The 12,726-nt window shown below is 37.0% G+C and overlaps 1 protein-coding gene across 9 annotated transcripts in view; it reads right to left on the bottom strand.

Moving 5' to 3' along the window:
* LOC126088127 (FK506-binding protein 5) overlaps window positions 1-12,726 on the bottom strand; it is a 184,785-nt gene that overhangs the window by 158,760 nt on the left and 13,299 nt on the right. For all 9 annotated transcript variants that reach the window (XM_049906240.1, XM_049906239.1, XM_049906231.1 and 6 more), the window contains one exon: window positions 5,312-5,455. In XM_049906240.1, coding sequence (XP_049762197.1) covers window positions 5,312-5,455 — 144 coding nt within the window. The remainder of the gene's footprint in view (window positions 1-5,311; window positions 5,456-12,726) is intronic.

The raw sequence follows: 12,726 nt of genomic DNA, 5'->3' as shown, positions 1-12,726 counted from the left end.
TTAAAGTGAATCTCTTCTGCAATTCCCTGTAAGAAGTGAACTAAACAAGTCACGCGCATCATTTTACTGTATAATGCTTTTAATGAAATGGCAGCTTTCAGCACATACAGGCGCAGCATTTGTTACGAAGATTAGCACGGTGTCGTGCTTAACACCCATGTGGCTTACGGCACTTCCTGGTCTATTAACAATTTACTAATGGAAGAAGAACTTTTTTTAATAGATGTTCACAGTTTATTAGATACTTTTCATCTGAACCATCTTTTCCAAAAAGTTACCATAAATGACATGTGCAATATATCTTCCAATTGTGTGTTTTCATCAACTGTTACCTACATTTTTTATTTGAAATCCACTGTGATTTGTTACAGTGTTTTTCTTAATGAGGAAGAACCAGAAATATATTCACCTGTGTATTTCTAAGAATTCACCACATTTTGGATGGAACAGTTTAAAGAAACATCACCACAAAGGAAGGCTGTACAAAATTCTTCACAGAATGGTGAATAAGACTGGCAGGATTCCCCTAGTTATTGCTATAGTGTTTTTCTGTTTTCAATCTGTTGTATTGTATATTTGGATTACTCTGTTACCACATGCTGCTGAACATTAAATGACTTATCCACAGTTACTCTTATGGCACACAGGTTACAACACCGTATTTTACCAGCAGTCAAACATACTCTCTCACCACACTGAGATTTTATTTTAATACTCTGCTTCACTTTCGGCATTTGTTCCTCAACTGTTCTGCACACACGTCTAACTTCAATGAGATTGAATAACACAATGAGATACTTGTCTGTATTCCAGGATCCAAAACAGCTTAAGCAACTGCCTGCACGGATAGTAACAATATGCTACACAAATTTGCTATTACATATGGGTAAAGTCCATATGGCGAATTCAAACAAAATAAGGGAGGAAGTCAGATATTTGCCATTTTCCAGGAAACAAAATGAGATGCACATATCTGAGAAATGTAACATGCAAGAATGAAATTCCCCTTCTTGAAAGAGTAAAAATATTACAAATGTTATCATTTACTTATGAACTTGTGCTCTATCAGAGAGAAATGGCCATTTAAGCATAAATGATTCAGAAAATTACAGTACTTACTTTAGTTGTTTTCATAACAAGTGTTTAACTCTTTCGCAGTCAGCCATTTTTGAGTGCCGTGTGGCAAAAATGTTATGCATATTTAAACTGTTATGCTGTGTTTTATTTAAACTCATATCTCATACGGTACTTCACTTGATTTGAAATACGTAAAAGTACCACTTACCCTCAAAAGTACGCAGTCTATTGTGAGTCACTCACATTGTTATAGTTTTTTATACATTAACTCGACTTGACTACGACAAACCAAACAAAATGTTTCAAAAAATTGTAAATTTGAATGTTTCCATATACCTATCACTGAATTAATTTAAGACGGCTTACTACCATCCACAGAATCTATAAACATTTCTCAGTAAAATAACAGAAGGAAAATGAAATCTGTGTTATTATTTAGAAAGATAATTATTATTTATTTGAAGAGAACATTACAGTATTCTGATGTATCCAGTATCACTTAATATTTATGTTTCAGAAAACATTCAGCACGTAACCCCTTGTTACACATTTTACAAACAGCTCATTTTTTCTTCCTTCACTGGAGTATACACGGCGCCTTGAGTCTTTCCTCTGGAAGTTTTCTCCAACATGGAGAACCACTAGGATCATTATTTAAATGTTTTTCTTGTGGTGACTCCACTGAGAAGGCTTTATTTACCATTACAGTAAGCAGATATATGGAGAGAATTTTCCTTTATTAAGTGCTTTAATATGTACAATTTCAGCACCATTCTTGACATTGTGTTGAATGCTACCTTTTTCTTGTAATGAAGAGTACTCCTCTCATCCAAATAGGCATACAACATCATGTCAGATGTGTGTATTTTATCATCCATGTACTGGTTGAACTGTTATATTATTTCTGCCTTTTTTACTATTTCACTTTTATATTGGACTCCAATTTCACCTGCACCAACTTTACGTGACAGTAATCTCGCATTCCACTGACATTATAATAAATATTTTAAGTTAAGATTCCTGCAATTTTTTCTGTGTGCCAGTCTACCACCACCATACAGTAAAAGAGTATGATTACTATTTTGATGACTTCTTATTCTTATTATCTGACAGCAAGGAGTTTATGTTACAGACATTTTCACAAGATAAAAGATTACTTTGGGAATAAATCAAAATTGATGTGAAGAGGGAGAACTTTGGTTATTTCAGGAAAGCAAAAGAGAACAGTTAACAATAATAAAAATGTAAATTATCTGCCTTTCCTTAATGCACTAAACCCCTGACTAGCTGTGACTACAAATGTGATGAGCTTCCCTGTTGTATTTTTATATCTTAAGCCCTTGTATTGCCTCCCAGTTTCCAACTGTGAGCAACATTTCTAAAAAAAAAAAAAAAAAAAAAAAAAAAAAAAAACCATGCTGACTTGTGGTCTTTGTAATGGCAGAAAGGAAGGAACAGAGAAAGTAAAGTAGATTAAGGTTGTTAGTTGTTGTTCCACACCTTCAATAGGAATTAGAAATTATCCAAGTACACAGTACACAGGCAACCTGTCCAGGGCATTAACACAGAATATACTGCCCAGTTATTATACAGGTCCATCTTCCACACCAGTTCTTCCCATACCTTCCACAAACCCAATGCCAACACAAACCAGCCACAGATCATCATTGTACTTACCACCCAGATCTTGAACTCAATATTATATTTGCCAAGGCTACAATTACCTCCTAGTATCCCATGATGAGTGATCTCACCAAATACTTATTTTCATCGCCAAGGTTTTCCACAACATACGCAATACCCATTATATTTTAGTTCATTCCTACACTACTCCTGCCACTAGTGTCCACCACTTCCTCACACAAATTGGCAGTGTTAAACCACAATTCTTCACTGCTGCTGAAAGTGCATACCTCTCTATACTTCCTTACTAGTACTTGCTCCCCCCCTTTGGTGCCAGATTACTTTCCTCTCACCCTCTAACAAACAGTTTTTCCATAGCTGCACAGAAGTAGTGCACATAAGCAGATGAATGAAAGCATAAATGCTAGTATAACGTAATTAGATAGATTAAAAACCTATCCACCAAGCAGCGGCAGGAGAACACATACAGAAAAGGTATTATTATTTGCATGCTTTTGGAGCCAGTGGCTCCTTCTAGCAGAAAGGGGGTTGAAGGAAAAGGGCTGATGAGGTTTAGGAAAAGGAGTAGAATTCAGAAAAGTCACCCAGAACCCCAGCTCAGGAAGACTTACCAGACAGTATGAGAAGAAAGGGCTGATTGTTGGTGACTGCACTAAACGAGATTTGAAAACCTGTGAGCTTAAAAGTGGAAGATAGAGTAATATGCAAGACAGATATTACAGCCAAAATAAAGTGCATGAGTTAATAAGTGTGAAAAGCTAAGTGCATTGGGTGATATATGGGGGGAGGAAGACAACGAAAAATAGACAGGTCAGAAAATGAAAGATGTGGAAAACTAAAAGGGAGTTATGGCAGGGATAGTTATGGTGTAGAAATGCTGAGACAAGAAATTAACACAAATTGAGGTCAGATGGGGCAAGAACCAAGGACTTTTAGTGCTAGTTACCAGCTGTGGAGTTCTAAGAAACTGGTGTCTGGAGGAAGAATCCAGATGGCCTGTGTGGTGAAACAGGCACTGAGGTCATGCCTCATATACAGCATGCTCTGTAACGGGATAGTGTGTGTTGACGGTATACAACAATTGATAACTTGGTGGTAGTCATGCTAACCATTTTCACTTCAGACTTCACTGAATGTAATTACCCCACCGGCCTAGTTCAAAAGCAGATTTCCTGGTCATGTCCAATTCTGGTACTGCTGATCCCTAAAAAGATAGGAATACACTACTTGTCTGTCAGTATTATCCTGGTCTTCAATGTATTAATCAGCTGCTTCCATAAGGCTATGAGTTCCTAAAATGAAGTCCTTAAATGAGGTCCATTCTGTCAGACATTTCGCCCACTACAGCTATAGTAATACCTGTTATCTGGTCGTAGTGCACAGGACAGCATGGAGTCGCCAATCAATATAGTAGTTTTTCATCAACCTGCCAAAATCTGCAATATCCTTGTCAGACCCTATGCTGCTCCTCTACCCATTTCCCAACCCAATGGCCCCTACCACTGCGACTGTCCCTGTTCTGGCACTTGCCCTATGCAGCCTCCTACCACCACCTACACCAGTCCTGTAACTGGCAGAACATCTAGTATATCAAAGTGAGAGCCACCTGTGAAATGACACCTATACCAGATATCATGTAAAGACTGTTCGGCCTTTTACCCTAGCATGACTACCACCAAGTTATCAGTTAGGATGAATGGGTATAAGCAGAGGTTGTATATTGTCCACACACAATATCCTGTTACAGATCATGCTCTACAACATGAGTGTCATGACCTCAGTGCCTGTTTCACCATACACACCACCCGGTTTCTCCCCCAGACACCAGTTTCTCACAACTCTCCAGATGGTAACTGGCACTACAACTTGTCCTTGGTTCTTGCCATCCACCTGACCTTAATCTACTTTAATTTCTTTGGTATCAGCATTTCTTCATAGTAACTATTCCCTTCTTAACTCCCTTTTAGTTTCCTACAGCTTTCATTTTCTGACCTGTCTATTTTTTGTTGTCCTCCTCCCACCTATATCTCATATAATGCACCTAGCTTTTCAATCTTATGACCTCGTGTACAATGTTTTGACAGTAATCTCTGCTTTGCATATTAATCCACCTTCCACCATGGGAGTTCTCAGGTTTTCAAATCTCGTCCAGTGCAGCAGTCCACAACAATCAGCCTTTCCTTCTCATCCTGTCCAGTAAACCACTCCAGAACCTGGGTTCTGGGTGACTTTCCAAAACTCTACCTCTTTTCCTAAATCTCACCAGTCCACTCCTTCATTCCTCTTCCTTCCCCTTCAAAACTTCTGCCAGAAGAAGGAGCCATTTTCTCTGAAAGCTTGTGAATTTTAATACCTTTTATATGTGAGTTCACCTGCAGCCACTTGATGAGTAGACTTTTTTATCTATCAAATTACACCACATTTTGAAAAATGGATTACTTTCATTGACAAGCGGTAGTATGATTTTCTCAACTTTAACTGTTGCTATGCATCATCTATCACTCATCTGGTAATGTGTGGCTGCCTGACACCACATTTTGTTTTAAAAATGATTTTTTAACCACAGTACCACTACAAAAATAATACCTACCTTCATTATGGTATACATAAAGAAGATGACAATTCCAATTGTATACATGGGCATAATTATTCCCATTGTACCACCAGTCTTGGGGGCTGGGACCACATGACCGGCACCACCCATGGGAGGTCGCATGCCTGGAATAGGGCCAGGCTGAAATACCAATGACAAATTAGAATCAACTTTTATCACTGTTTTGTTATTTTATACATAATCACATGCACAGATTCCCTTTGTTTATTTTCAGTTTTTACCTATCCATTTCTCATTCCTTCGCTCTTTCATACAAACCATTTTATGTGTGGCTGCCTATAACTTGTCTTTGTTGTGTTTATTGGACTCTGTAGACTGCAAAAAGGATGAATGGCAAAGCTTGTGATAATGCAGGTGGATATTTTCCTTTTATTATATTTTTTTACTCCCAAAAATAACCAAACATTTTTGCTAATTTTTATCTCATGTCCAATACATTTACTTGTTGATTTGTGACACTTACTCAGAAATCTCAAGTTCTTGTTTGTACCAAATTTTACTGCAATTTGTTATTCAGATTCTTATTTCCAGTGTTCCCATTCCATCTGCATAATTAATTTTTAGTAGGATACAGCAAACTAAAAGTTACACTGAAGTTAGTACTATAGTTTGAGACATGAAAAACTTTGTGAGCTACTACTCATATGAGGAAAGTGACCCCACACCATTTGCAACTTAAACATTCCCACCGTCCTATAAATTATTTTAAATTACCTAAAGCTCATTATCTTCCAAAATAATTAAATTCAAATTTCTGGCCCACCACTATTTGCCACTGCAGATTTAATCAAATTCATTGGTAGGTTCTGGACTTTGACAGCATATTTTTGCTACCCAATTTTTTCTGTAATATCTAACACTTAGCATTGGTTAATTAATGCACTGATTCATAATTTATGTAAATGAGGGGTTTCACAAAGCAGCAGAAAAATAGTATCTATGTATTTTTATAAATTTGTAACTAGCAACATTTTCAGTAATACAAAATTCTATTAATTCCTTTACATCATCAAATACAGTATATTACAACCTAGCCATATTTCAAAGCATTGCAAGTTTGTTCTTACACCTACCTATAAGTAGTAAAGTGCCATCCAAAATAGTCTACCTGCTGTTTGAAAGTGAATAGGTCTCATTGTTTGACTCAATTACACTTGTTCTGTATACAAAGATATACAGTCTGTTTAGTGCAAAATTCACAAACTTTGGAGTTCAATTACGTATAAGTGATCTTTGAGACCTAAATTAATTAACATTCAAATTGAACTGTGATGTGATCCACAAGCACTGTGGACTATTGTTATCAGATTGAAATATTGTTAGACTCAGTTATTCGTGTGATGGACTCACTTAAATGAACCACTGAAGTGTAATTGTATTTAACAAATTTCCAAAGGATTGTGCTACATTTGAACTGTATTGTCATAACTGAGAGCTGTGGTATTTTCGTATAAATAGGAAAATTATTTTGTGCCACAATAGACTATGTTACTTCAAACTCTAATCGCATGTGATAGCCCATGGACTTGCACTAATTAAGATTTACAGAGAAAAAACTGGTCACTGTAATAAATAACTGAACTTCACATCGAATAAAGTGTCTGTTAATGTTAACTAAATTGTTGGCATCACGTACATCAATGAATAAACACCATCTCACACTTTCAGCTTCACTGTGGTCAAGAAGAAGTGCTGCTAATGAGGAGAGGCTGCAACAAATTATTGGTCAGTTCTTGTCACAGGCTCCAGACTGGAAAACACCTCTTCCTATGAGACCTTTATATGGTGAACAGTGCTTCTTTCAAATTACAGTAATAAAAGTGTGGTCACTGAATAGTAATTATGTAGGGAAGATGATTAACCCAGAAAGCATGGAAAATTGTTTCTAATGTGAAACAAAATCTGAACACAATTTTTTTAAGCCATTCAGTAAGATTTATATATATATATATATATATATATATATATATATATATATACACACCTAAAAACAAAGATGATGTGACTTACCAAATGAAAGTGCTGGCAGGTCGACAGACACACAAACGAACACAAACATACACACAAAATTCAAGCTTTCGCAACAAACTGTTGCCTCATCAGGAAAGAGGGAAGGAGAGGGAAAGATGAAAGGATGTGGGTTTTAGGGAGAGGGTAAGGAGTCATTCCAGTCCCGGGAGCGGAAAGACTTACCTTAGGGGTGGAAAAAAGGACGGGTATACACTCGCGCACACACACACACATATCCATCCACACATATACAGACACAAGCAGACAGACATCAGATGTCTGCTTGTGTCTGTATATGTGTGGATGGATATGTGTGTGTGTGTGCGCGAGTGTATACCCGTCCTTTTCCCCCCCCCTAAGGTAAGTCTTTCCGCTCCCGGGACTGGAATGACTCCTTACCCTCTCCCTAAAACCCACATCCTTTCATCTTTCCCTCTCCTTCCCTCTTTCCTGATGAGGCAACAGTTTGTTGCGAAAGCTTGAATTTTGTGTGTATGTTTGTGTTCGTTTGTGTGTCTGTCGACCTGCCAGCACTTTCATTTGGTAAGTCACATCATCTTTGTTTTTAGGTATATTTTTCCTACGTGGAATATTTCCTTCTATTATAACCATATAAATATATATATATATATATATAAATATAATAGAGGGAAACATTCCACGTGGGAAAAATATATTTAAAAAGAAAGATGATGAGACTTACCCAACAAAAGCGCTGGCAGGTCGATAGACACACAAATAAACACAAACATACACACAAAACTCTAGCTTTCGCAACCAACGGTTGCCTCGTCAGGAAAGAGGGAAGGAGAAGGAAAGACAAAAGGATTGGGTTTTAAGGGAGAGGGTAAGGAGTCATTCCAATCCCGGGAGCGGAAAGACTTACCTTAGGGGGAAAAAAGGACAGGTTTACACTCGCGCACACACACACACACACACATGTCCATCCACACATACACAGACACAAGCAGACATTTGTAAAGGCAAAGCCCAAACTCTTTGCCTTTACAAATGTCTGCTTGTGTCTGTGTATGTGTGGATGGACATGTGTGTGTGTGTGCGCGAGTGTAAACCTGTCCTTTTTTCCCCCTAAGGTAAGTCTTTCCGCTCCCGGGATTGGAATGACTCCTTACCCTCTCCCTTAAAACCCAATCCTTTTGTCTTTCCTTCTCCTTCCCTCTTTCCTGACGAGGCAACCGTTGGTTGCGAAAGCTAGAGTTTTGTGTGTATGTTTGTGTTTATTTGTGTGTCTATCGACCTGCCAGCGCTTTTGTTGGGTAAGTCTCATCATCTTTCTTTTTTTATATATATGAAAAAGTTTCTGAATTAAGATACCTGCAGGTCTCTTGTGTATCATATATGAAAGGAATACTCTAAGCAGCCACTGTCATGAGTTTTTTCCTTAACAATGGTTATTCTTTAAATTTTTTCAATACATCTGAGCTGAAGATAATGACATTTCCCATACCATTTATGATAGTAATTGGATTACACTTTTGGCAGTTGGGGTGGGGGTAAAAAGGCATGGGAAGTAGTTCATTCATCTTCAGACGGGTTTGATGCGACCTATCACGATTTCGTCCAATGTGGTAGCACTTACACCTAATGTCCTCAATTATTTGTCGGATATTTCTACATTTTTGTCTTTCCCTACAATTTTTACCATATGTGGCTCCATTTAGTAGCATGAAAGTTATTCCCTGTTTTACCACCCTGTGCTTCCCCTTAAGTTAGTGTTTTACATATATTTCTTTCTAAACATGTAGAGTACTACCTCGTTTTCTATTTTACCAGCGAACCCGCAAATGTTTTGTAGTTGCTAAATATGTACAGGAATTTAAGATACATCCCATACTCCTTCCTCCCCTCTCTGCCATCCCTTCCTTGCCCCCCCTCTTTGTCCTTCTCTTCCACCTTCCCCTCTCCCTATGCATCACCTCCTCCCCATTCTCTATGTCTATTTCCTCCGCCCCCTCTCCCACATCCTCTTTCCCATCTCTCTAATCTTGAGTCTTGTTTATTCTAAATAAAACTGGATTGTGAATTGAAGCTCCTAAAAATTAATGGGTCACTCAGTTGGGATCATTAGTATATCAGGTATGAGACTAAGCTCTCCAGCTGCAGGGACTGTGAGAATAGTAGCTTCAATGATAGTATTCCACATAGTTTTAATCAGTGAATGATTTGGATTACAAATTTTTGCACAATTGAGAGTACATGGTAGTATTATAATCATAATCCAATAAGCCATGAACACAACTTCCTTGTTTTCTCTAAAACAGATGCAAAGGAAGAAACCAAAACAACACATTTGGTTTGAAATTATATATAAGGACAAAGAATATTTATGCGAAAAAATATGTCTAATGATTTACATGCCCTGCTATCTTAATTCAAACTGACTGCAACAAAGAAAACTAAACTACAAATTTTTGCAGCACAGAATTTTCTTTACAACAGCTGTTTTTAACAGAAATCTTGTACATTGTTGTTTAAAAAAATATATAGCCATGTCAATCCAAATGTTTACTGTATTGTGTAAGAATCTGAAGTAAATCAGTCAAGTACTTTTAGAGATTTCCAATAACAATGTTAAACAATGGCTTGTCTTGATGTGGTGGTGGTGGTGGTGGTAGTAGTAGTAGTAGTAGTAGTAGTACAGATTAGCTCATTTAATTTTCAACATCCTCCAGTAACAACACATCCCTAACAGTTTCATTACCTTCCTTTTGGCTGCCCCATAATCTATGATTAATTTCCAATGCTAAACTCCAGATAATTTTGTTAGAAATTTCTTTCTTGAATGAAGGTCTATATTTGATATGTGGAGACTTATTTTGGTGGGTACACTCTTTCTGCTGTGGTAGTCTACTTCTTTTATGCTCCTTGCTTTGCTTATCCTGCACTACTGTGCTTCTCAGATAGCAACCGTCGTTCATTTTGTCTTCTACATGGTTCCCAATTTTTATTCGAAATTTTTCCTATTTTTCCTATCTTTCTTTGGTTCAGTTTCATTTCATATTCTGTATACAGCATACTGTTTACTCCATTCAATAGGTTCTTTAATACTTCTTTACTTTCAGCGAATGAGCATCCTAACATATAATGCTGGTGCAACAAGAAAATCTGACAATGGACTTGCAGTACTGTGTGGCTGATGCAGCATGGAAGTTATTGTTCACAAAGTAAAAAATAGTGCTAATATTATGATATGCAAATGTGTTTTGAGTCATGAAGTGTTTGGGAATATTAACTTCATGTATGGTTTCATTTGAATAAATGAGCGATAGATGTTTCAAAAGTCAAGTGCAGTTATTTTAACAGTAAATGCACATCAGTGAAGAAAGGGGGAAAAATTGGATACTGCTTCCCTATAGCATCATACGAACTGATATGCAAGATGGTTAAGCCTACTTCAGTGCAACTGCATGCCACCTTATTTAACAAGGCAACTAGCAATTGGTTTTAGAATAAGAACATATATCAACCATTGCTATTTCCTGAATAAATACTTAACAGAGTTCTTGCCGTGTCAGATTTGTATTGAGTCTTAACCCTTCCACAGCTTCTTCTGTTGTCAGCAGTAGGAAATCACTGAAAGCTTGATTCTGAATACAAATCTGATGTGGCAAGAATGTGTGAAACATTTATTCGAGAAAGTTACCACTTTCTGGTTGCTTTTGGAAACAATACAAACTCATCACACACCACCGAATGGTACAGGCTCATCATTTGAGCAATCTTCCAATTTATGATATGACTACTTTGAGAAGAACAGACCATGAGATTCTGCAAAATGTAATAGCTCGTGAGGACTGACAACCTCTAAAGCAGGTTAAGGGGGCAATTAAGATAACAGCATAATGTCAACACAAAATCTGTATTTCTAGCGATAACAGACTGCTTTAACTGACAACATTTTCAACAAAGAGTGCCTGTTTATGTTTTATGTATGTTGAACTGGAGAAATAGCTGAAAATAAAATTTTAAAAAATCTGCAAAGAATGAGTAACTAAAACACTTGCTGTAGCAAATACATTATGCATTTGAGAATTTCTATTCCATTAAACAAACTGGTTTGTGAGCAAAGTTATTACTAACCAAGGAAAGAGCACAAAAAATGGGTACTGTGATGGATATTTGATAATTAGAGGAAAAAAATTACAAAATGAAACTTACTACTTCTCAACACAATCACCACCAATAACAACACACTTTCCCCAGTGATGGATTAGTGTTTTTTTATTTTTTTATACTGGATGCAAGACATCTGTCTTGTTTGAGCCACTTTCCCATAAATTCTTTGATCTGATTGTTATCTTTCAGACAATTCTTTGATCTGATTGTTATCTTTCAGATTCTTGGTCAAAATGGTGAAACCAAGCACCATCACACATTTAAAATCTTTTTAAGAAATGGGTCACCTACCCTTTCATAGTGTTCTCTCAAGTCCATTCACACTTTGTGGCTTGTTTCCTTGTGTTTTTGCATTAACTCTTTAGTGATCTTGTACTTGTTTTGCTGTACTTAAGCTTGTTACTGAGAACAGTATGAATGGTGCCAACACTTACTGCAACTGCTTTTGTTATATGTTCAACTGTGACAAGTTGGTCTTTGTGAATAATGTCATGAATGCTGGTTTTAAGTGAAGGAGCTTACACTGCTGGTCAGTCATTGACGTTTGATAGTTTTTGAAGTGTTCTACGCACTTCTAAACAGTTCCACAGTTTATACAACTTTCATCATACTGTAAAATCACTTTGCAAACGATTTTGGATGGTTTTCAACCTTCAGAAAGTAACAAACAAAACACTGCAAATTTTTCAACTAATGTGGAAGCTTCAAGTGGACACACCACTGTTAAATGCAGGGATGTAAACAAAACAATTTTTATCTGTCAGCTGTTCTCAGCTCAACCCAGTGAAGCCAACTCAAAGGAACTGAAGTACAAAACAATTCCTACAAATTGTTTCATTTCTACAACAATTTGTCTTTTTTAATTACTGAATGTCCCTCATACTTTTACATCTCATAACAATTCTGAAACTGAGAAACACATCAGGAGCTCAGGAGCTTGAAAGAAATACAGGTAATCACACACTCCACTAATCTGCCGAGCTTCTCCATGCTTCGAGTTAGGAATGATGGGTACAGTTATTTGGTTTAAACAACAAACTGCCATGATCATCGGACAGAAAATGAGTGCTGAAAGTAAGAGAGGGTGTTAGCTTCAGACAGTTTTAAAAATACTGTCTGGCTCCCTGCCAATACAGTTACTAGCAAGAAGCAGTTCATAAATCCTAAAATAGAACACACATTTTAATGTGAGGAAATTTTTGTAGTGTGTTTAGACAGTAAATAAACACACTGTAAGGTCACTA

Source organism: Schistocerca cancellata, chromosome 6 (genome assembly GCF_023864275.1).
Source record: "Schistocerca cancellata isolate TAMUIC-IGC-003103 chromosome 6, iqSchCanc2.1, whole genome shotgun sequence".
Classification (NCBI taxonomy): domain Eukaryota; kingdom Metazoa; phylum Arthropoda; class Insecta; order Orthoptera; family Acrididae; genus Schistocerca; species Schistocerca cancellata.
Note: the sequence above shows the minus strand (reverse complement) of the source record. Positions and strands in the feature narration are given on the sequence as shown.